The sequence below is a fragment of the Dysidea avara genome, chromosome 8, assembly GCF_963678975.1.
Source record: "Dysidea avara chromosome 8, odDysAvar1.4, whole genome shotgun sequence".
Classification (NCBI taxonomy): Eukaryota; Metazoa; Porifera; class Demospongiae; order Dictyoceratida; family Dysideidae; genus Dysidea; species Dysidea avara.
In genome coordinates, this window is record NC_089279.1 from 9323029 (window position 1) to 9350372 (window position 27344).

Here is a 27344-nt window from a genome sequence, read left to right on the forward strand (position 1 = left end):
AGTAGTATTGACAAATGTATAGAATGTATTGAGACTACGTACATTAGCCATCCTGTAATTGATTATAACAATGCTTCAATTTTTCATTTGGACTATTCATTGTGAGTGTTTCCGCTGGACATTCCTCATGCTATGTTTGGAGGAAATGAGACACAGCAGTAACTATAGGATGATACAAGGAAGTGGGATGTATACATTGTTGTCTGTTATCCCATGGCTTCAAATGGTAACCATATATGGTTATATGCTAAGCAATGGGATGAGCATACACCACCAGTGAATAATTTGGATATAGTTTATTTTGTTAAATCTGTGATTTTACTATGTGACTGGATCTGTCACGATGGGGTCTTATAGCTTTTCCAATTGCATGTACCTGGCAACCTATAACTTGACTCGTGAATAAGACACTAGCTTGAAATTTGGTCGCATTATATCCTTAGCATACCATCATTGCGTGGTGAAATTTTAAACAACAAGTTAAAAAACTAAAGGGTTATGATTAGTCAAATTTGGTAAGACTATTATAAGAACCATTTTCACAGATCTGGTCACACATGTTAAATCTGTCTTTAATATTGTGTGTATTCTCAAGGACAATTTTGCTAAAAAAACTGATGTCAGATAGACAGGGCTGTATCATGTGATGAGTTTCCATTGGAGATATTTCCAGACTACAATGTAATTATGTATGTATATTCCTTTCATCCAGTTCCAGCTCTATTTTGATATACATATATTACACTAGCAGTGTTTTTCATGTGCCATACACTAGCTACATGTGTAATTTCTTGGCAAGAATCTCAGTCTTGACTCCAATAATTAGCATGAGCTTTTGTTAATAAAATTTAGTTGTGTATAGGTCACTCTGTGTGTTTACGAAGAACTAGTCTAAAGGATATGGTGTGATTTACAGTTTAAAGAAACCAGCAAAATAATTTCTTATTGAGAAGATGTTGAAATTAGGTGTCACACTAAGGTGTAGACTTGGGCAACTTCTTATGATCTGTGAGGTTGTTGGTGATCGAATCATGACATTTCTATAGTTCAGTATACCCATGCATGCAGGGGTTCATAAATTACCCCACTAACAATTATTAAGAAACTGCAACAACACCATAACAATATTCCCCTACATTCTGTCCTGAGATTATTATTCTTAGCATGAGATTGACCACAGTATTCACTGCATATAGCTAGGGCTGGCCATCTCTTTACATACATATATCCAACTCAGGTTTGGCTGCATGATATGGTGAATTATAAATACAACAGTACATGAGTGTACTTGTAATGAAAGTTGTGGTGTTCTATGTATGAAAAAGGAGCACAAGTTCCTGTATACAAGGATGATACAAGGATGTGGGATGTACATACTGACTGCAATATACTATGGTTTCAACTGGTAACTATGATCTCTTAGCACAATGGGATGTGTTACTATTATATGTAATTACTGAATAATTCAACAGGGCACCTGTGTTAGATAATTTAGTGACTTACATATCAACAATGAGAAAGTATTCAAACAGAACTGATTCTACATACTTGTGAAGATCATAGGTATGTTATTGTATCTATGAGTAGTAGAAGTTAGGTATACCATAATTGTGTCTGTATAGTAGTGCAGCCCTCCAACATCTAACAGGTAGATTTCCAACTTGGCACTTGATAGCTCTATAATGCTGTAGGCTATACTCTATAATATAACAGAAGGAAACGTTGTTGAACTAATCCACACTTCATCAGTTTTGACAATTAAATATTGATAAAAAATGAAATTATAATCTAAACATTCTTTTTTTAACAGTACATATCAAAGATTTGACAAAATTATAAGTTGACAGGTTTATGCTAATTTGTTGAATTTGTCAACTTTAGCACACAGTTTTACAATAGTATATAGTTACATGCCATGCATGATCCAGTCAGTACACTTAAAACGCAACTATTGGAAAACAAATACATTTTAGAAGCTATGAAATTAGTTATGCAATTCCTTCCACAATCTCACACATCAGCATGTACCTGGTTGTTGTGTCGTGTTGTAAAATTTGTACTACACCACTGAAACCATTGATGATTCAGTAAAAAGGCAATAAAAATACTAGTCTTACGTATATACATTACCTTTATCTTTGTTGAATTTCCTACTGTGAGTCTCCAGTACATTTGGAACTCATGACATGATATGACATGACATATACTTTAAAATTGTAACACAGTTCATAGCTAATTGCAACTATAGCTGGTTGTGTATGCATGTTTGAAATTCAAAAGCTTATCACTCGTATTAATTACACCAAATATCCTTGTGTGCTTGATACATACAAATGTGTAAGCATTCAATTACTAAACAAAGCAACAAATTGAAGTACAACCTAATAGAACATACAATTATTAGCAAAGCAAATTTGTTTTAATATCTATAATTATCTACACGTTAATCAAGTCCTACACAGATGACAAGGTGCAATCATCATGAAACAATATTCATTATAACCGTGTTGAACTTACACTTTGTTTCCCCCTACCACGCACCAGACAGGAAACATCACATGTAACATCAGATAACACTGTAAATAATTTTATGGGACCAGTTGTTGACTCTATAATGTATATAGTCCAGATGTTACTATGATACCTGTAGCTAGAGTTATATTGCTACATATTATAGGGTATAGTCAAGACCTCAACCAGTAGGGAAATAGAGCCACAGTATTATGTAAATGGTGTGTCACCATCAATGGTATAAGTTTTCAAACTAGTCGTAGTATTAATTATTAGTATGTATATCTTTCGTTAATTGTCATTACATATTGCACACACACACACACGCGCGCGCGCACGCTCACACACACACACACACACACACACACACATATAGTTATTACTATAAGATGGCATTTACTTCCTGTTCATTAGAATAACACTGATATCATCATCACTATCACATCATCAGTACAAGAGTTTGTAAAAAAAATCATGTGCAGTGCATGTATTCTGGACCATCAACAACTCACATATACACAAATTCAACTATTGTAATATTATAACTAGATTTCCAGAATGAGAAGTTGGATAGCTCACAAAATATTACTCATCCACCGAAACAATCTATAGGTAAACACTTTCTCAGGAACTGCAACAACACATGTGCACGACAACAATATTCCTCCTATCATCATTGTAAATACTATACTACTATAATATAGGTCAGGGCTTTGAGGACAGACTCCACTGTGAAATAATAATTACTCAATTGTACATACGTATACTGCTATACTGCGTGAAAGTGTTATGACAATCTAGAATATTCCAGTGTACACAGGATAATAAAAAGGAAGTGGGATGTACTATCTATACTATTCTATGATTTCAGCTGGTAACTATGGCTACATCCTTAGTGATGGGATATTTTGTAAATACACATCATGATTTTAAAGTGAATCATAATTCTGATTGTCTACTGCTAAGTTACAAAGCTATAACTGAAATATCAACAATCTGGTATTTACATAGAAAAAGGAACTTATAAAGTGGACATTGATCATGTTGGCCAGATGGGACCTCCACGCACTCTCCTTCTTTGTACTTATTCATCAAGAACAATTGTTTCCCTTTCATCCAGATAATTGAGTAAGGATAGTCAGTGTGTCCATCCACTACACTCCATACAGTTTTCATTGATGCAAGTTGTAAATTATTTGCAGACATAATTTGTGTCTGTGTATGTGCTGACGGTTTTGTTACACAATTGTTTACACCAGTTTATACCACTGCCATGCAGACAATTGAGTTAGGATAATATATATATATCTACGTAAGCCATCTTAACAATATTGCATGACATGCATCTACCTACCAGCATTCCAGTTGTCTTGGACACGAACATAAACATGTTGTTATGTTTAGAATCTTTCAACCAAAGTTACAAGAATGTATTAGATACAGTAGGTACGCAACTTTGGCACCATATGAATGCAGTTAACACTGCTAACTACTAGTACACCACAACATGTTTATTACTGTGTAATGCCTAGGAGTCATTCAAGCTAACATGTATGGTTGCACTTATAACAATACACATATGTTATTTCAGAAAGCTATTTGGGTAGTTATTAAGATTAGAGTAACAGCTTTAAAAGTTACATCAACGTGCACGTGGTGAAGGAGATGAGCTCAAAGGTATTATGTGAGTGGTTAGTTGCACAATTGTTTATACTTACCACTGATGTTTGGTATAATGTGGTAGTGATTTAACAGAATCATTAACTAGTTACTACACCAAACTCATTTTGACTGAATTGGATATACCTCTTTACTGCAGCATCATTAGTTAGTTGCCGTGGCACATCCTCTAGCTGAAGTGGTCTCCATACAAATCACTCTACATGTGTCACATGTAGCCAATTACTTAACTACATCTTCCGAATGTTGTACAATGAGTTAACAAATGATCATCATTTTGCAAACAACAGTTGTAGCATATAATTTCTTGCTCATCATTCAACTGTACACATATATACAGACACTAAAAGCAAACTATTATCGTACACTAGTAAAATAAGTTACAAAGTTATAAAGTACTGCCCTTTGACCTTGTCATTCCTTCTGCTTCTTGTCCAAGTTCTCAGCCAGCTTGTCCAAGAATTCAAAACTATTCTAATAAATTCTTCCTTTCAACTCTAACAAGGGATGATAATAACAACAAGTAAATTCATGATACAGTAGTTGGGGCTGGTATTCCCTTACCCGGGCCATTCACTCCATTGATGCAAATAGCAGATGTATATAGCTGAATCTTTGATCATGAGGCGCTCTCAATTGTCTTGATACAAACAGCTTTCAAGTTGGTGGCAAACTTAGTGAGTAGAGCATTGTTGTCTAACTTGGAATGGTGAGAAAGACGTCCAGGCAAAGACAGAACCTGTGTGAATAGAAAAAAAATTAATTTATTAATGAGATATTGTGATTTCCTGAGAATATGAAATTCTAAACTCTCGGACAAATGTGTACACACATTTGTGGTGAAGTCATTTCCACAATTGAAATATTATCATCACCCTCTGTCGACATGTCCTGTTAAGCCCCCTTGATGTGGACTTAATATAATATCACCACCCTACTCTGTCCTGTTTAGCCCCCTTGATGTGGACTTTGATGGCATAAGGTTATCACTAAATGGCTTCCACTATACTCAACATGTCACAAGTAGTCATAATTATACATTTAATGATATTTCCATGTACACTATGAGATAAAATGTGAAGAGATCTGTATAGGGCATGTAGTATGTTTGTGTGTGTGTGTGTGTGTGTGTGTGTGTGTGTGTGTGTGTGTGTGTGTGTGTGTGTGTGTGTGTGTGTGTGTGTGTGTGTGTGTGTGTGTGCGTGTGCCTGGCATGCACAATTGAGGGAATGATATATTTATTACGAACTTGCGAATGTGGACATTACAAAATTTGAGTGTAGGGACCAGTACCTCCCCCTCCCCCACCCCACCCCTCTTTCAGAAATTATTTTTTATAGTGTTGCTCATTTAACATAGCGCCTTAGACAGAATTCAAACATTTTTGATACAGTTTATGACCGTATATAATATAACAAATTTGATAGCTACCCATATAGGCATAACACAAGAGAAACATGAGAAACTAGGTGGGTTAGAGTCCCTCTACATTGAGATACTCTAATAAAATAGTCAAATGTAATATAATTACAAAACACAGTTTATCAGTTTAAACAACTAAAATACCTGTTCTAAATTGAGTTATGACTCTATCCACACCTTAATTAATAAAACTTACTGGAGAAGAAAATCATGCTCCTGCACACTTCACATCAACAGTACCATGATCTATGTTTAAATATTTTACAATGTTTGTGCTTGAACATAGCCAATACCTTATATAGTTATTCTATTACCTACTCAATATAGTATGTGAACTGTGAATAAAAATTTCAGCTCAAATTGCTGGGGGTAAAGGAAAAGGGAGGGCATGGCCCCAGAAAGCTTACGCTTCGTATTTTGCAGAGTGTGCTTTACACACTGTGCAGTCACTTCTACCCCCCCAAGCAAAATCCTCCTGAGATGAGTCATCCAGATACTCAGTTGAGTAGCATTATTACATAAACTGACATCATAGTTACATGTGTAACATGTAAACATACATAAAGCCACATCTCCTGAGTGCCAGCTGTTCAACCAGTGAACAACTGACAATCACACTATTGTAGCTAATGGCAGTGATTTGCATATGATGTTTCTTCTGGCCTTGCCTGCTGCACAACAAACAACATGAAAGAAGCAAACGTTATTTACATTGCACCATAACTCAATTACATCAGTTATTGTTTGTGACAATTAATTATATACGGCGCAATTGAGACCTTTAGATACATATGTTTGTATGATGGTGTTCTGTAGTCAGTGAGTGACTCCTACATGGAAGTGAATAAGAGCATTGTGATAATTTGTGTAAAACAACTACTTGTTGAGGATGACACAAGGAAGTGGGATGTGGTCATTTCCATAGTCCATGATTTCAAATGGTAACTATGACTACATTCATATTAATGGGATGTACTAGCATATACGTACCATAATTTAAAATGATTCTCATTTTCCCACCACAAGTGTAGTTATGTAGATTATTATAGTACCTGAACTATAGAACTTGTAGCTATCTGTTCACTGTAAAAACTGAGGTGTCAACAGGACACCGAAATGTCCCAATACTATGGACACCACCGGTGATAATGGTGTCCATATTGGGACATTTGGTGTCCACAGGACACATCAATTTTTACAGTGTTAGAATGAAATCATAATTAATTTTATGGTTAAGGTAAAAAGACTTACATACAGACATTTATGTCAAACTAACCTACTAAAGGATACTTTGCAACTGGCTCTGTTACACTGCATGTGTTTGCATTTGTTTAGCTAGCAACTTTTCTGCTGACTGAAAGGTTAAACTCTCCAGTAGTCATATGTTTGGTAGTAAAGTATCTTGCTGGTTTGCTTTCATGGTAAAAATTGTCCATTGTGTATGGTGCGTTGTTTTATTGGAACAATCATTGTGCATAGATTTTCTTTTCTGAATGACACAAGAACTGACATAAAAGCCAGAATGTGTATATGATGCAAACTAACTATCAAGTGTAGAGAATGGCAGTATTTAAAGATGTGTGTGTTAATCAATGCATCCCATTGCTTCAGGATTTAGCCACAGTTTTCCTTAGCATTATCTTTACAGGATGTTACTGTACACAAATCTGATTATCACTGATAACAGCTACTAGCTAGACCAAAATTTTCATGTAGAGTTCAGTAAGTCATAAGTACATTATTACACTATACACTTTGTACTCCTGTGATCAGTGTACACCTGTGATCAGTGTACACCTGTGATCAGTGTACACCTCTCTACTGAGGTCACTTTTTAAAGATACCATCATAGAATACACATTACATTGAACTACTATCTAAATGTCTACTTTACAAGCATCCAAAGTATAAAACAATTGTCTATTCAGGATAAGGGATAACTGTAATTTATTAAGGCTTTACAGCACAAGTTGTAGGACACCTGATCCTACAGCCTGTTTATATTAAGTATGTTTGGAAAGGCACAGAAAGGAGAAAAATCCATGACTACATTATTAACATGTGTGATACAGCACTCATAATTTCAGTGAACTTCAGTCGTAAATAGCTACAAATCACATCATGGTTTCATGATGATCACAACAACTGAAGATTTCAGCTAGCACCTACAGATTGCAACTTTAAGTGACCTGGCCACCCTTAATTCACAACATACATCTGAAATTACACATAATGATTAGCTAGGCACTTCCTTTCATGATCTTTCACATTAGCACCTGACTGTTTTACTTAAGGAATAAAATATTAGGTGGTAACAATATGACTCACTGACTTGGCATGTGTGATTGACTTCTCCATCAAAACCACTAAAGATTGGAACACAATAGTTAAAATGGTTTAAGTAACTAACCGTGCAAAGATTAATTGACACTCAGGATGTAGAACTTTTAACATCACTTTGCTGATTATAGCTATATGTGTATAGAACACAGGAAACATGGCAATGTCCACAATGTTGTTTCTGTTTGAGAAGGTTATGGTCAGTTACAACTATGGCTAGTTGATTAGAATTTTTGCACGAAAATATTGTTCAGTACATTTACTAATAGATTAGTTACCATGAGGTCGATGCAAACAGAACAAGTTCAAGTATAAATACTCTAATAGAACATACATTATTTGTAACAGGTTGTGTAAAAAATAATATCCAGCAGTCTACATAGTATCTTTCATTGCTTAAGCCATCAATGTAAGTAATTGTCACTTTATTGTAATTTTATGGTGTGGTAGAGTATTTCCTCTACCACACACCAGGCAAGAAATGTCGCATACTGTCAATAATTTAAGATTGTGCTGTGCACCCTATAGTAATGGGACAATCCCTCTCTTTTGCCACATGCAGTGATACACACACACATACACACACAGAGAACACGCTACACACACAACACTCACACGTTTGCTAATGTATACAGAATGGTGTTTACTTCCTGTACAACATCACATCATGAGAACCACACTGATATCATCATCACTAACACTGTGTAAACATCATCACTGAGTAAACATCATCACTGAGTAAACATCATCACTGAGTACTAGAGTTTATAATATTACAAGAGTGGAGATGTACATAATTGAGTGAACTCTTGATGATCTAGTAATACTGTACATGAAATTTTCCTCAAATAAAACTAGTTACTAAGAAAATTGGAAAACAACTTATGGATCAGTCACATTTCTCAAGAACTCCAGTACCACAGTAAATTCCCCCATAGTCATGTGATGTTGTCTTACTATGCAGATAGTGTATTCATGTGGTTTCACCAAACAGTGGAGCCTTCTTACATAAGTCAACACCTGGCCCATAAGTTGGACCATTTACAAAGTACACCAGTCCTCATTAACAAAGTTACCAGCTACCCTGATTTTTAAAAGTTAGGGGTCCTAATTAATACTATTGCACTTGGCAATAACAAACCATTCAGAACTGTCTTGTAGGCCTAGCAGGATAACCAGGCTTTGCTGTGTAACATCATCTCATTGAATTCTGTTAATATTCCAGTGTTTACAGGAAAACACAAGGAAGTGGGATGTACTGTCTGAAGTACTATCACATGATTTCAACGGTCACTATGACTACGACTTTAGCAATGGGATATTTTGCAGATACCTACCATGATTTAAAAAATGACTCATAATTCTGATTGTCTACTGCAAAGTTAGATAATTCAGTGAAAAGGAACTGCATACAATCATGTTGGCCAGATGTGACCTTCTCTGTGCATTCAACTATACATTGTGCTCTTTCATGGATAACTGAATAAGGAAAAATAGCTGTACATTTGTCTCTTGGTAACACTAGTTGTCATGGATGCAAGCATTATTGTAGTTAACTATGTACAGTCATAGAAGGCAGGATAATCTTTGCAATGGTGTAACCTTCCAAGTTGCAAGACAAGCTTTGTGTACTGATCATTTCTATGAACACAACAACATACATGTATTCAAGTTGATTCTCTTAGCACACATGCAATTCTGTTACTTCAAGAAAGTTATGAGATTATCAATGTGCTTCCAGAATGAGAGCTTTAAAAAGGAAGCTGTGGTAAAGGGGATGTTTTTCTACTCAGTGGGAGTGGCTCCATAGTTTACACTACTCAATATTTGGTTTATATTAGAACACTGTATAATCACAACTTGGTAAGTGATTTAACAGAATAACAACCATTTGATAAAAACATCAAATTATATAGCATATGGCCACCCCATCATAGTGGTATCATGGCACTTACTTGACAGACAACATATCATCTAGTTACTACACCAAACTCATTTGATGTCTACTGAATTGGTATACATGAAAGCAACATCAAACTACTTGATACATCATTGGTCTGCTCATACAAAACATTTTTTTAAAAGCAAACCGTTCAAGTTTCTACGCCACACACACTTGTTGATACACAACTTGTCAGTACATGTTCTGCACAGCTACACAACAATGTATAGTGAATACATCCATTTAGCTAAATAGTGTGTAGAAGTGACACATCCTCTAGCTAAAGTCTTCCTACAAATCACTCTACATGTGTCACGTGTAGTCAAACACATCTTGAATAAAACCGACAGTCATTTTACTTTACAAATGACATAGTAGCTTATCAACTATAATGTTGATGTATTTACTTGTTCCTAATTATCACTCAATTGTACATATACACAAAACATGCCCTAAATTTCTTTGCAAACTATTATTATTTATTATACCCTAGTAAAATAAGTTACAATGTCTCTAAAGTTTTGCCCTTTGATCTAGTCATTCCTTCTGCTTCTTGTCTAAGTTCTCTGCTAGCTTGTCCAAGAATTCAAACGTATTCAAATAATCCTTCCTTTCAACTCTAAGAGATGAATAGAGCAAGTTGATTTATGTTACAATAGTTGGGGGTGGTACTCCCTTACCCATTCATTCCTTTGATGCAGATGGCTAAATCTTTAGTCATGAAACCAGCCTCAATTGTCTCAATACAGACAGCTTCCAAGTTGGTGGCAAACTTAGCAAGTGGAGGATTATTGTCTAACTTGGCACGGTGAGAAAGACCTCGTGTCCAGGCAAAGATAGAAGCTGTGTGGATAGAAAAAAATCCATTTATTAATGAGATATTGTGATTTCCTGAGAATATAAAATTCTGAACTCTCAGACAAAGTGTGTACACACATTTGTGGTGAAGTCATTTCCATAATTAAAATAATATCACCACCCTCTGTCCTGTTTAGCCTCCTTGATGTGTACTATGTGATGCTACTAAATGGATTCCACTACACTTAACATGTCATAAGCAGTCACATAATCTAGTGGTTCAGCATAACTTTCAATACATCACTGAGGGTCACTGAAGACCTTAGAATAACAAGAGGACACTGCTGTTGTCTAGACTGACCTATTGGGTTTGTAGATGTTTCCTTTCCTTGCTGATGGAACCGGTAATGTCTGGTGACTGTACCGTGGGCTGCCTCGGCTTCAACAGTCTTGCCATCAGGGCACTGTAACACACTGGTCATCATTCCCAGTGAACCATAGCCTAATATTGAAGGATAATAGGGAGACCCCCATGGTGTTTTATTTACCTTGAGCTATGGCGTCTGACTGGACATCTCCATCATAGTTCTTACATGCCCACACAAATCCACCCTCAGCCTTCATGGCATAAGCAACCATGTCATCAATCAGTCTGTGTTCATACCAAATATCCTTGGCCTCAAATTGTGGCTTGTATTCTCTGTAACATACAATGTAGCAACAACATTTGCTATGGGATTGACAGTACTTGTCATAGATCTCTTGAAAGATGTCCTTGAATCGTCCATCGTACCTCTTCAAAATGGTGTTCTTTGTACTGGAATAGATATGAAGAATGAAGTATGGGGTATGAGGAATGTAACTAGCACACAAACACATACCTCATGTATAGAGGCCATCCCTTATCAAGAGCATACTTGAATGAGCTGTGAGCAAAGTCAGTGATCGACTAACAAAGGAAAATATCAGAGTCACAATGACATAGGAAAAAAAGATTATGGTAAATGTAATACGTTGACCACAATAAAATAAAACTCCCATTGCCAGTCCCATTATGTACACAAACTATTATACCAAGTAAACAACATAATTGGTTAATCAAATAATTCCAATAATTAATAACACACTTGAAGGCTATCTAATTCCCCAATAAAATACCCCACATTGTGGCAGTACATCATAAACCAGACTATACTATACCACACACATTGAACCAGTCACATGACACTTCCTGGTTACCAGTACTGTGTTGTGTGGGTGTACATTAGTCATGTACATTGGCTTCCTGGTAACTGGTAAGGAATGTGGTTTGATACAAGCCCACAATATTTCATCATTTAACCCAAATCCATTGAGGGTTGTACCACACCAAAAACCATATACTTGACAGCTTGGAGAAGAAATGTTTATACCAACACACATGTCAGGCAGACAAACAGCAGCTCACTTTGTCAGTGTTGTACATCCCCATGGCAACACCAGAACCATCAAAATTAAATAGTTCATGACGTTGAGCCTCTCCACCGCTAGCTGGAGTGTATACAAGCTCCACTTTGCCAGCACCTGGTACCACAAAATCTGTAGCTCGGTACTGTAGGGAAAGAGACAAAACAGAGTATATCAAATATGGACTTGGATATACTACCCATAGCATGAAGAAAAGGATGCTGAACAGATGGACATATCAATGTGCTTTACTATCTTTGCTTATTTCTCAAGAATTAACTGCAACCATTTTGTGAAAAATATTAGAGAAGCTCTACAACATCATTAAATATTTGATACAGAGAGTACACAGATTCATAGTGACCCCCATACAAATGATTCCCAAATTAGAAGTATATTCCCAAAAAAGGAGACTAGATATCTGATAAAGGTATTATATCATGGTGAACTCCAAAACAACACTCAAGCCATACTATAAGGCCACAGGAACTCTAAACACTACATACAATAGAATTCCCACTAGAGAAGCACTCTTGTTCCATCACAATAGAGTTGCATCATACAATATGATCTTTCCTACACAAATATCCTTAAATGTACATTTCCACATGAGAGAGAAGTACAGAAAAGTTGTATAGCATTACAATGGGTACATTATAGTAACTACATCACTAAAATATACAATGGGGCTTCATTAATACTACAGAAATGTGCTTATAAAACCGACCTCAATAATGAACGAGACAGCATTAAATAATGAGGTGAATTATATTGTACATGGGACCTACTTGACATGGTCACTTATAATGATCACTGAGGTCAGAAAGTACACATTATCTACATTCTGTGGTCACTATAATGTGGTGTCATTTTGTAAGGATGACCACCCAGCAAGGCCTCACTATAGCTCACTTACTACAACATCATATCACTGACATGATTACAAACAACTGAACAATTTTGAAACACTTTTGTTGGGTAACTATTATTAAATCAGCCATGCCAAAGGACACATTTCCTTTTTGCAATAAGTTAACTCATTTTGTCACCTGCTAAGATAAGAACAGATGCTCATGATTTACAAGTCAGACAGTAGTGAAAATGTTACTAAATATTATGGGAAGTTACATGACTTCAAAGTGCATTGCGATTCAGATTGCTCACAATTTGTTTATACTAAATTATGCACAATAAATTCTATTGCCAAGTAAGTGCCAATTAAACTGCCATCATTGGAGACCTTTATCTAACTCTCCCAAGAGACTTATAGCTAAACAATATTAAATTATTCAACGATATTAAATTGCTTAGCGGGTGACAAGTTGAAAGCCACAAAAACGTTACTCCAAAAACTTTAGGTTTCACTAAATACACATTTCCATAATTAGACGTACAACCATAAAAATAATATATATTTTCTCCAATTCCAAGGAGTCATATGAAAGGTCACCTGGTCTGCATGGGCGTGACGTCCGATGATTATCGACTTGGTCCAACCAGGCACCAGACGAGGAATATTTTTACAAATAATGGCCTCTCGGAACACAGTACCACCCAGTATGTTCCTGATAGTTCCATTAGGTGACTTCCACATTGCCTTCAGTTTAAATTCTAATAAGAGGTTCAAGACATGACACATGTACCACACTTGTAAGAATATTTACATGAAATTCTTTAAGTGTCATATGACACTATTGCAGGCTATTATATTTAATGTAAAATTGTATGGTAAAAACCAGTGAAACCAGACACATCAATTGGTCACATGAAACCTGTGAACATGGATACCATGTGATCTGGTTGTGAAGCAGATAACTTCCAGGTCAATTTTTATTGGTGCTGAGTTTCTATATGTTGAAACTTCGTACCAAACTCTCTTAAACATCTACGTACATCAACTGGCTCTGTATACAATGGAACCTGGCCACCTCTAAAATAAAACCCCAACTTTAAATAAATTACCAAATGAGAAATTTGTACCTGTCTACAGCAGCCATCTGCATAATTATTTACCAAGTTTAAACTTGGCTTAAAGTTGATACAGGTTCCACTGTATATAATTTAAGAAATGTGCTGTAACAATGTACACACCATGGATGTCCTCCTAACCATGGGTGCACCCCTACACTAACACACACACACACACCACGATACGCACACACTGTACACACCCTCCTTACACAAACCAGAATAATAATTCCCAAATGGTTATGAGATAGAAAGTTTTTGCCATATTTAGAAATATCTTGTATACTTATATCATTTTAATGGTTAATGACAGCACCCACATTCTAAATTTAGTTCCAATTTCTTCGCCACAAATATCCACTAAGAAATACTTGTAATTCTTTATATCAGTTCCAAGCAATTTCAAAGGCTTGTGCAAACACATGTTACAACAACAAAGGATCCACCCCTTGAAATTTCCTTAAAAGTAAAAACTAAATAGCATAGTATATCAAGCATATCAACATTACTCCCCTTTTTCCTGGACACTGTGTAAATATCCTTTACCCTTTTATTTAGTTACGAAGCAAACAGTAAACAGGTAAGAAAGTTGTCAACATGGTCACTCCTTTAGGAATAAACACCTATAAGACACTCAGGCATTGTTGAGAAATAATGGTGTAATCTTCATGGACTAGCCCACTTGTGTTGCAATGCAGACCTTCAAATCAACACTTGTAATAAAACATGACCTTAGTTATTTAAATTTTTTCCACCTGTTTTGGAACAAACTCTTAGAGTTGAACATTCCACAAGTTATTAACAACAACCTGACCTTCAGTCAGATTATTATAGTGTAGTCATTGACAACAGGCTACACCTAGTAATTAAGACTTAACTACCACCTTTCATCTCCTAGAGATGATAAGGTAGCATGTGTCAGGTTCCTATAGCAATTTTAATATGCTGTACACATTTTTGGTGCTGTAGCAACGGAAAAACATTAGCTTGAAGTTGACAGATCAGCAAGGCAAAATTAATAACACATATCTTGGTGCACCCTTGCTTTTCTGTGAACATTATTTGTTCAGCCCCAAGCAAATTTACCTACCGATTACAAGGTATCTATTTTCCTCTGATAAGTTTTACAATGTCTAAAGAGTACACACAAATGCATCCTAACAGGAACACAATGGAGACATGACTACATCATGTCCCAAAATAACTCAGCAGTAACTCATGACAAACAGAAGCTCTCACAAGTCACAGCCTTCACTAGACCTTACATAGAAGTGCAGGGTTCTAGTATCTAATAGTTAACAATACAACTGATTTTTTTTAAATTGTTACTGTTTCCTTGTTTTGTGGGGATATGAACAATTGATGGAGGAGGAACAAATACACAAACTCTACAATGTGTGGCAAATTGTTTACAAGTAAATTTATAACTCTTGACATTTGGTCAGCTCTTCTGTACATATGGTGGGAAAGTCTTGAGCATCTACAGCTGTTTCAGTACTTCTTGCAATTTGTACGAGTGGTTGCTTAGGGATGCTTTTTATAGGCAATTTATTGGCATTACAACAGTGGTGGGTACCCATAGGCTGCTGCTGTATGTACGACGATTTTCATTGACAGGGATATGTGGTAGCACAGGTTTTCTATTCCAAGAACAGCCAGTGATAACAGACATGCATGAGTAATCACACTACACCTTTCATACAAAAATTGCAATATGTGATGAAACTGCTGAAACCTCTGTACACACCACTTGAGAAACACCACAAATTTTGTTCCAAATCAAATCTGCTGTGTTGTAAAGCAATGATGTAATGCCTGTTGTAATCTGGCCACCTCTGTAACAACTTTAAGGTCACTTGTTTAAACCAGCCAATTAAAAGAAAACCATTTGTGTTGTTTGAGTACAAAGCCACCTGACCAATCCAGCCATCTGTTTAACAATACAACTGCAGCCTAGATAACCAGATTAAAAGATTCTCCAGCAACGACATACATTGTATTCTTCAACTCCCAACTACACAACCTCCAAAGATCAACAGATCCCAACTATAATGATGTTACCAAGTCAACATGATCATACAAGCCTTGCATGGGTACAGCCACACCTTCATGTGACCTCTGCAGACCAAGAGAAGATGCTTGGAAGTATTCTCCACATGGATTGACATAACCTCCTAGATACCTACTGCACAGCTTCATGATACAATTACAACTAGCATGATGGCAGATTATTCCCAGACCACACAATGGCTGTATAAAGAACTAATCACATTATATTATACAACTGAGCTACTGATAGCTGGAATGACAAACAGGCTAAGCAGAGTGTATGAATGACCTTTCTCTCAATCTGTAAAATGTTTAGAACAAAGCCAATTCTGCTGATAGCTGAGAAAGACTTTTCTAAAATATAATAAAGGTTGCTAATTTTGGAACATTCAAAGAGGTGATTCTATAGAAATGATGCAATTTCTCTGGTGATCCTATCACCAAAGCTGTACATGGATATGCCTAAAACAAACACTTTTTGAAGTTTGATACTTGTTTTATTGTAACCTATCATATCCCAGTTAAAACTTTCCACACCTTAAATAATCTACTTTCAACTTTGCCACATTATTTCACCATGCAACAGCTATAGGCTGTCAAGTTGATACCTCAATCATAAAACAAGTTATGCTGTGCCAATTGGATAAGCTACAAGACTTTTGTGCATGAACAAGATGGCATGTGGAATTGGTAGATAACGTGTAGCTAGGTAATGTGCACAAGCTGTTTGCTTGTCAAGAAAGCTGTGACCCAATTATATAGACCTTTGCCTTGACAGAGCACATCTAATGATAAACATGTAATGATATTGAAGACTTGGAAGAGTAAAATATAACTACTACCAAGTCCGCCAGTCTAGACATCACCCTACCAGGTACTAGTATAAACCTAACAAGAGAAGCATGTGACATAGTAAACAAGATATCTTCAAAACATCCTGATGAAAAATAATGATGCTGCTAACAACAGTAATCCAATAAGTGAAGGCTTGGTAGTTTCATCATAGCAACACCAATTCCCTGGTAGCTATGAGCAATAACACATGTACACCACACATACACTATACCATGTGAAAACTATCTACACACACCACATGGTAAGATAACAACTATTAGGAAATAAAAGTTACCATCTGTTGTTATGAGGCTAACTATACAAAGGTCACTTATTAAGGTCATTCTGTGGTCACATGTCATCTCATCAGACATGTACAGTAGAACTCTACTCCATAGCAACACCGACAGATTGTGTCAGTGAGTAACATTTAGATTCGGACTGGGACCAAATTGGACTATGACATTGGACTATCGGACTGAGACAAAGATTCCTTTGTAAGGTAAAAGACCCAAACATACAATAATGTACACGTGTCAGGTACATCACGGAGTCCACATTTCTGTGTATGCACCATGTAGTAGACCTCATAACATAACAAATAGTTCCAAGCCATAGATACTTGTGATGTCTTGGCAATGTATGAAAAGATGATGCAAGATTCACAAGGCAGAAAATAGTGACACACTAATAAGTAAGCATCTGTAAACCTAATTACTGACAATGCTTGTCTCCTTTGGGTATTCAGTCAATCATTTAAAATGGACAAACAAGACAAGCCATATAAATCACGTAGGAACAAGAAGGAAAATGTCATAATGAACTCAAATTAAGTAACACTCCTACAAAGCATAAATCCTTCACGCAAGAATAAGTACTTAACAGAAACATGCACATAACATCAAATATACTCTAACCAGTGGTGGACTAGCTGTTTGTACAAGGAACACAGCCAGAGAATACATGTACAGAAGGTTTCAGTTCACCACATACAATGCATTTAGTGTGAGACATCTAAGCAATTGTGGGATGTCATCATCACATAAAAATCTGATGCAACTATTGTCAAACCCATCAACCTCTCAAATGTACGTGACATGTTTACACAACGACATCAACAAAACTATCGTAGCAGAAAGAGCAATGCTTTCCTTAGAATGTCAGCATAGACCATATGGAATGCATTAAGGAATTCAAGTGGTCCAATTGTGAACACAAACCAGTCCACCCACCTCATGGTCTCTGCTCCATTTTCTCAGCTTTTCATTTTTTTTCACTAATACACTGATGTAATTGGTGTAGTAGTAACTACTGGTGAAGCAGTAGATATCCAAGTTTGGCAAAGAGTTTAAATACTGTACTTGGGACCAACAAATAATTTTGAGAATATTTAACAATTGAGACAACTGAAGAGAAAATAGAGACTTCAGTATAAAGGACCAAATTTTACAGCCCCAGTAAAATCTTGATGATTTCTCCAAAGTAGGACATATATTGAACAGTGTTCAGAAAAGAGGAAACATGGAAGCCATCCTGTGCTAGTAAACAATGTCACAAGATGGTTGAGATAAGAGACTGGTGACTCAAAATTACATCACAATTTAGTCAATGATGTGAGCAGCGTGTGACAAACAAAAGAGGAATCAAGGATAATAATAGTTCTCTCATGGATTGGCGAAAAAGGGCGTCACTATTCAGTGGACTGGACTACTGGACTGGAACACTGGACTGGACTACTGGACTGACATATTTTTGGTTTTTGCACATTCTATGGTTGGATTTTTACTAGTAAGAACCCTTTGGGCACCTGCAACCCACTTCTAAACACTTCTAAACACTGAAGACAAACAGTGGAATATGCGAAAACTGTCTCTTAATAATTTTGCTACTGTTCATTATGCCACTATACAACACTTATTCCTTACCTGGTGTGTAGCTAGTAATGCTGCAGGCAGAGCAGGGAATTCCGCCAGTGAATGTGACAGCAATAGTTAACCAGCCATCAACTAGCCAGTAGACAATATCCTTCAAGATATATCCTTAGAGCAAGCTTGAGGAGCAAGCTAGTCTCATTAATCTAGTCTCGCTGTTTCAGTGTAGGGGCTTATCAAATAAAGATTATAAGCGCCCATGCTGAAATATCTCTAATTGGTAAGCCCCTGCACTGACTGGCCATGCTGGCGAGACTAGCTTGCTCCTCAAGGATATCTGGCTAGTTGGTCGCTGGTTAACTATTGCTGTCATATTCAGTTCCCTGCACTGCCTGCAGCATTACTACACACCAGGTAAGGAATAAGTGTTGAGTATAGTGGCATAATGAACAGTAGCGAAATTATTAAGAGACAGTTTTCGCGTATTCCACTGTTTGTCTTCAGTGTTTAGAAGTGGGCTGCAGGTACCCAAAGGGTTCTTACTAGCAAGACTCAATAAAACCAACCTCAGAATGCCGGTGTAAAAACCAAAAATATGTCAGTCCAGTAGTCCAGTCCAGTGTTCCAGTCCAGTAGTCCAGTCCACTGAATAGTAACCCCCTGGCGAAAAAAGAGTTCTAACTCCAATACCACAAGTGTAATATTGCACAAATTAATACACGTGTCATGTCAGAAGCACCTTAAGACAAAGTCACTCTAAACCATTTCTTAATAAATGACTATCACTGGTTTCTTTATCACACCATATCCTTCACAAAACATAAACATTGATATGAGGAATTGTGTAACATACACCCACATGTACTTCCATTATGGTACATGGCAAACTTGTGTTGTGGTCCAGACTTTGTCAACACATAGTCACCCACTTAAAAATGGTATGCATTCACAATCTCAGGGTAGTAATACCAGAATACACAACATTATCACAGCCAATTCTGTTTAAAGAGAGTACGAGCACTCTTACCAAGAAATAAGTATACATCGTGACATATTAAACAACACTCCCTCTATACAAGAATAAAGAGTGCCTGATGGAAAATTTGAAGTCATAATATTGTTTACCAAAACTTTTAGCCATGGATGGTATTTTCCCTTGATATCACGTTCTAGCTCAGCTATATCATCTCTTTTAAGACTTCTACCCATGACAATGGCATTTTGCTATTTGTATCAACCCTGAAATAACTCGGAGAGAAACCTGCCAGAGACACAGGCCTGCATATCTGATGTTAGTTTGGTCTACAGCATTGCACAGAAAAAGCTTCAAGTATGAGCAAACATCCACCCTAGATCTGTATAGAGTTAGGACCATTTTAGGAAACAAAGAAGTTTAGGCTTCTTTGATGATATAAAGATAGCTAACAGAGAGATATCCACCCCTACATGTATTTCCCAATAGAAAACTATTATTTACATCTTGAAATACACTATCATTTATTCAACAGGAAGATAATGGTACTAATATTAGTTTAACATCCTACACTCCTTCTGATTTACTAGCTGACTGACTACATCAAAGCATTAAACCTCTCAACAAGTAAGAAAGTTTGGTGATTTAACAGACAGCAATGCACCTTAACAATCAAAACAGTTGCCATGAAATAAACAAGTGTATCCACAGCAAGTGCAGTAAAACTGAGCTACACTGTAATTTCAAGTAACCAATTGTAAGTTGATGTAATAAAATGTCTCAGCCTCTTTATGACAATGTACATGGACAATCTCATTATCGTAGTTCTCATTATCAAACACTTAATTTTACATCACTGTTCCAAATTTAGATTATGATTTAGGTGCAGTGATTACAGACTTCTTACACAGAGTTAGGCAGGGAGATAACATTAAATCAGACCATGACAAACTTGAGCTTCCAAATACTACATCAATCCATACTATTTTGAATAAGAAATTGCTACTATTTCCAAGACATATTGTATGAAATAACAAAAGTAACCTAAGAAGGATTAATTTCCTCACTGTGACATACAACAAAGACCCTACGTGAACATCTCATGATTGGTGGCTATTAAATGACCTAGTTACAACACCTGGTGTGGCTATTACAATATGAAGTCATACCCTGTAGCTAAGGATGATTACAATAAGTTTGTGCCACATTCTTACCTCCATACAACCAGTTAGCCTAGCTACACACATTGAAAACGTCAACACCTCCTAGAATCGTCCCTAAGTTTTGATGGCTTCTTCAAGTAAGTACACTTTGAAGGTGTGAAAATCATGAATGATAAAGATATTGTGGTACATCTATTGGATCATTAAATTTTGCCACTCACAAAGTCTGAATTATATACTCAATCAAAACATTTCCACAACCTGCAGTCTCATCTATACATTCAACCACAATTACTTTGTTTTGTAATTTGTAAGACATACACAATCCATCATTTGTAAAGCCATTCAAATTGTAAACATTCACATGAACATGGTATCCTAACGCTATCACTGCATCAACAAACAACAGGCTGCCTTTAAGTAGGAACATTTCATTTATAACAAAGAGTATTAGAATTTAAAATGATGCCAGGATTTTTAATGTCAGAGATTACACAAACACTACCAACTAGTTTCTATCTGCCTATGCCAAGCAAGCTCAACTATTGTGGCAATCATAGCGCTATTGTTAAGGGGCAGCCACTTACATATTACATGATATAAAATTTGCAGATATATACACACATTCTGAGTACAAGAACTGTTACTTTTTTACTGTATACAATAACACATGCCATAAAATTATATAAAATGTAATCATTTCCCTAAATATATACCACCCTTAAATAGACATAGCATGGACAACCTCTAGCTACTAAAGAATTTTCAGTTGTTATTCTTAAAATACAAAGATCCTACTGCTCCTTGAAGAGCTTCTCTGACTGTAAATTATTGATGCCATGCTAAAATCTTGAGAAGTATTCATTTTACATTTACAGTTCCTGTAATGTGAAAATATAAGCTACTCGGCTCATATTAATGACCAATAACACAGCTTGGTAAAGAAATGGTACAAATCCTAGCCTATACTTAGTTCAATATATGCTACAAGGATTATAAAATTGTGAACTCTTACCTGATAAATATTAACAGGCAGGATAAATGATAAACATCCACAAACATGCCATTTTGCATACTGCATACATGTTTGAAATCTTCTAAAAGGTTATAAGATTAAATACAATTTGGCAAGCCTTATGTGCAAGGAAGTACCAACACAGGAAGACAATTTAAATGAACACATAATTCTCAGACTAGACTGATTGATTTGCACAGTTTTGTTATATTTGATTCAGACGGGTCACTGAGGTATATTTATGCTGAAATACTTCCATAGAAGAAACACTAAGAGCACAATTCAGTATTTTAGGCAAAGTTGTGATGGACAGTCTTGTATGCATGCACTAAACAAATTACTGATGTTTTACAGTATACAAAGATGGAAACTACTGCTAAATACTAGCCATATACAGTGATTCTTTGGTGCTAACACTGTTGCTGCCTGTGGTCAAACACATGCTTACTAAATAGGAGCCGTCAAGCTCTCCTCCACACTTATTATACCACAATGGAAACTAAAATTCTATGCTGCTGCTGTCAACTGCATTAAACAACAGCCAGTTTTAACATTTATTCTTTAGCTGTCATCCAGTTTGTCAAAGGGGACATAACTTAATAACCCCCAATGGCCAGTGAAGTACACTACCCAAGTATCTTGATTTGGACAACAATTCAATAATATCTGACATATTTTACTAATATCAATATCTAAATATGATACCGAGATAACGAGCACAATTGTTGTTTCCTTGGTACCAAGGGTTAATAATATGGATGATACAAAATCTTGCACAGATACATGTACGCTGTTTTGGATTTTATGGACAGGAAGGACAGTTGATAAGAGTCATCAACCGAGTCATTAAACACGCATATCTCAATATCAAGACATTGCATGAAGACTTTATCAATACTTTTAGAGATACCAGCCACCCCACCTATTTGTAATGTTCTTACACCATTCTACAATAACACATGTAGTTTGCATGAGACACACACTAAATATACTTCATTTTTATATATCAATCTCAAATGTAAGCATGACCATTTTCAGTCTGTGTGAAGAAAGGTTACACAAACCATGCAAACCCACTAACAAGTGCAGAGTGCAGACCTCCCAAATATAGTGTCAACCTTTCAACACATTCAAGATGTCTACTCTCCTACCATCCGCTTATTATTAAGGCCATGAAAACCCTACTAATTTTTGTTGTCAACATACCAATGATGGGTAGTTTTCTTACTAGGAAAGTTATCCCACATGTCACGCTGTTAGTAATTCACCATACGGATACAAATACTTTCAAATAAGTACAGATATCATGCACAGATCTAGAAATAGCCCACCTTCCACCCATGTCAACCTTTCAAACATGCTCAAGGTGTCCATCCTTTGTTATTAAGGCCATGAAAATTCTATTGATTCGCATAGGATTCTGGCTGCCCACATACCAATCATGGATAGTTTTCTTACCAGGAAAGCTACCCCACATGTTACTCTGCTAGTTAATTCACCACACTGACACAAATACATTCAAATAAGTGACCATTTTTGAGTTTTTGTCATTTTCAATCATCCACAGAAATAGCTCACCTTCCACCCTCTTTTCATCTGGTGTGATGGTAGCACATTTTATTCCAACGTTGTATTTCTTGATAGCTGCTGCACACTCAACAGTCACTGGAAGAAGGTACATCGTAATAAACTACAAAGGTCAATCGGGTAGCCTACCTTTATCATCAGTCTCATCTCTGTACTCAATACCCAAATCATAGCTCTTGATGTCCAGTTCAACATAAGGATGTATCAATTTTTCTTTGATAAGTTCCCAGATAATTCTAAAAGAAATTTAAGAGGTGTCAAAAGGTGAGAAACCAGAAAGTCTATTGTTTAATGTGTTATGGCTGAAAGAATAGAGGCAGCCAACCTTGTCATTTCATCTCCTTTCGCTTCCACGACAGTTCCACCTGTAACAGAAGCATGGAATAGCCACAATGACAACTGTGGTTGCGGTAAAGGCACGTTACACCACCCACTATACAGTACACACTGAAAGTACCTTGTATTTTTGCGGCCATCGCTCCAGTTGTATGAAACAGCGCAGTTTTACGTATAGGCTCTACACACTTAGTGCCTAACCGCGAAGTGCGCTTAATGGAGGAACCAATGCGTACAAATGCTCTGAAGTTCCACATGTCGCCACACCCTGAATAAACTAGCGAATTCTAGAGAAATCTGTGAAATACAACATAAATAAATATTTAATTCACTAATATACGTGTAAATAAGACAAACATGTTAAATATGTGAAATACGAAAGAGATTTTGTACAAAGAAAACAATCTAACAGCATGTATTTAGAGTGATGTCAGTTCAAGGTAAATACAGTCATCTTGGATGTACTGGGCATGTCCTTCTTTCTGGACTTTTGCAATTGGTATTTGAGACAAATGTACAACTTGAAAATCATCACTGCTTGACCTAAATTCTTCATCACTCCCATCACCATTACCTTCTTGGTATAGGATTTCACCAACTTTAGACGTGTAGTGCATCATGTTGGAACGCTGATTCATTATCCTGACTTGAAACTTGAGAACCTCTCCGTCAAGATGGCTATGTTGGTGGGGATCCTCTTCCTCTGTGGAATTTGAGCTGGTAGACAAACGGTTGAGTCGCATTTGATAAATAGCCCTTTGTAATTCTGCTGGGTCCATTCTTGCATTCATAAGACAAATTGCAAACGAGATTGTCTGGTCTGCTTGAAAGCCAAGTGTTAGAGACAGCTTCTTGGTTTTGAAGTCAACAAAAGGAGATGTCCATGAAACTTGGGATGATTTTAGTTCACTGAATTGACCAAGTCTGAACGTAAAAGGTGGCTTAGGACTGGGCAGAGTGGTCTCCCGACATTTCTTCCACAGTTCCTCTGACCAAGACTTTGGCACATAACGTTTCAGCAAATACTTGATGTCACCGTCTCGGTGCTGTAGCCGATTTTGTAGTCCTCTAACTTGTAGTTGCAATGACTGGATTGTTTCATGTGAACAGTTCAAATGCTGTTGAACACTGGTTGCCAAGTGCGCTGGCATATCCTTGCGTCGCAGCATAACATCACACCCAACTTGGTTGTATGGACATTCCATAACATGAAGGGGACATCCATCCTTCAAATGGGCAGGCAGGTCTTTCCTCACAATTGTGGTATCGCTGCAATTGTGTGGACAATGTAATGGATACTCCGGGCACTTTCCGTAATGTGAATTCACAATTGCTTCAAGTACATCTTCTTTTTGACAATAAATGCATGTGGCCTTGCGTAAGTGACACTGGTGGCGTAAGTGATCCCCTAGTTTCCCTCTAAGACACATCTCCCCACATCCATTGATACACAACACCATCACATACTGACACCCTGAATTTGACTTCACATGACTTTGAACATTACATAGTTCCCCTGTCCATGCACAACCCAAGTGTTTATTTGTACAATACACACGTAGTGTGTTTACTTGTAATTCAGTGCGCTTGTCGGAGAAAGTGAGTAGCTGTCCACGACAGTACGGACAAGGTGGGCTTGTTGATTCACTGTGGTGTAGCATTAACTGTTCAATACATTTTGTACATCTAGTCTTTCCACAACATGGACTTTGCAATGGCTGCCTTACTACGTTGAGACAGAGATCACAGATTAGATCGTAAGGAGGCTGTTCGACGAATATCGACAGCGGGTATCCTGAAGTTTCTGACTCCAGCGACTCCAATCCTGGCAAATCTGCCGATGCCATGTTTTCTTCATCACCTATTACGACCCAAAATATTAGAAGCGTAAATAATTTGAAGGTGTAAAAAGAACCGCACGTGCCGCTTTGGTCAGCTGGTGTCGATGGAGATTGTGATAATTATTCTAGCCTTTGTTTGCTTGGTTACGATATGGTTGCTATAAATACCTTAGTGTTTAGTGTTTCTGCAAGAACGGTCACTATGGGAACTAAAACAGCTGAAAAAGTTCACCTCTTTTTTTATATTATGATCTCTTGGTTCAATGACCTACCATGTGGCAGGCAGTACTGTTTTTATGGTTTCAGGTGGAAGGTTTTATTGCAATGCACTCCATAAATATACTACTCAGCTGTCATAGAAGCTGGGTAGCTCAAAGAGATTAAGCTGGGTGTATGTAGAGTAGCTGGCTAGGCATCTCTGTGCAAATGTAACTATACATCTGATCTGTAACTGATCACTGATCTTTTTTGTGCTACATGTAAAAGATCACTGGTGTAGTAATAATTTATTATTTTGTAATGGTGGTTAGGATTAACATAGACTATTAACTAAAAGTGGTACCACCTGGCAGACCACAAAACGTCGTAAACAATCAACCCACACCTCAAGCTAGCTAGTCTCAGCATAGTGCTGCCCCATGTGATAACTACATGTGCTATGGTCAAATTTGTAAAGTAAATATTCCATCTTATAATATGGTGCATGTATGTATCGTCATGGAAAGATCAGCAGATTTCGGCCTGAACAATGCATTGAGTTTTGTGTGTACGATGAGTTGGTCAGAAAATTTCCTCGTATTGACACACAGATTCCTACTGATCTGTCTGTTTTACTAATTCCTTCTCACGTCTGTGATCTGTATGGATCATTGAATCCATTACGACTCTGTTATGACTGAAGTCACTCACTGTGAGCAACACATGGAACAAACCAGTAGGTGGCCACAGTCACTGATGCATTGCATTGCAATTATAACTTGTTAATCCAACACTACAAATTCTCTGAATAAGAGCCATCAATAATTTCAGACACAGACCTTAAAGATGTAAGGTATGGCAGGTTTGTTACTGACTAGTATAGTGGTTCTCAGAAACAGAGATTGGTTGTGATTTCTTGACATGCAAGTAACTAGTAAGGTTTCCAAAAGCAGTACTGAAGAAGATAAGCACTGCTAATGGAATGATAATTTGGAAAATCACTGAGTCCAATACCAAGATCTTAAGTGAATAATCAGATGGTATTGCAGTTCTTAAGACATGCTATATCAATTAAACCAGGCATTGGCAGTTTTACTCATGTGCAGCTATATATAGCCAAGATACAGCTAAATGTGAGTCAGACATGTTGTTTAAATCCCCAGTGCTTGTCCCTATGTAGGTATTACAGTCATGATATGGATTCACAAATGGCTCTTTGGTCACATGTATGGTACAAGTAGTAGGTGCTTTTGGCCTCTGTTTAGTATCATGGTGTTATGTGTTTTTATTGTTGATAAATGATGCCACTTTAGGCCTGGCTTGGGCTAAATCTCCTAAACATTGCATGCATGCCTAGCTGAAGAATGTGA

General features: G+C 36.8%; 2 protein-coding genes and 1 long non-coding RNA gene across 3 annotated transcripts; all 3 read right to left on the minus strand.

The window, feature by feature from the left end:
- Window positions 1-4445: 4445 nt before the first annotated feature.
- LOC136263570 (uncharacterized) lies at window positions 4446-5448 on the minus strand. Its single transcript, XR_010704705.1, has 2 exons — window positions 4756-5448; window positions 4446-4688 (listed from the first exon to the last, which is right to left on the minus strand). It is a non-coding gene; the product is annotated as an uncharacterized lncRNA (long non-coding RNA).
- Window positions 5449-10297: 4849 nt separating this feature from the next.
- LOC136263237 (isocitrate dehydrogenase [NADP] cytoplasmic-like) lies at window positions 10298-24229 on the minus strand. Its single transcript, XM_066057739.1, has 12 exons — window positions 24057-24229; window positions 23925-23964; window positions 23729-23835; window positions 23591-23677; window positions 13590-13750; window positions 12141-12284; window positions 11575-11642; window positions 11442-11510; window positions 11242-11393; window positions 11055-11195; window positions 10576-10738; window positions 10298-10514 (listed from the first exon to the last, which is right to left on the minus strand). Exons 1-12 carry the CDS (start codon window positions 24190-24192, stop codon window positions 10433-10435), a joined length of 1350 nt encoding a protein of 449 aa, XP_065913811.1. The 5' UTR covers window positions 24193-24229; the 3' UTR covers window positions 10298-10432.
- Window positions 24230-24354: 125 nt separating this feature from the next.
- Window positions 24355-25782, minus strand: LOC136264744 (TNF receptor-associated factor 4-like). Its single transcript, XM_066059518.1, has one exon. The coding sequence runs from the start codon at window positions 25780-25782 to the stop codon at window positions 24355-24357; it is 1428 nt and encodes a 475-aa protein (XP_065915590.1).
- Between the last annotated feature and the right edge of the window lie 1562 nt (window positions 25783-27344).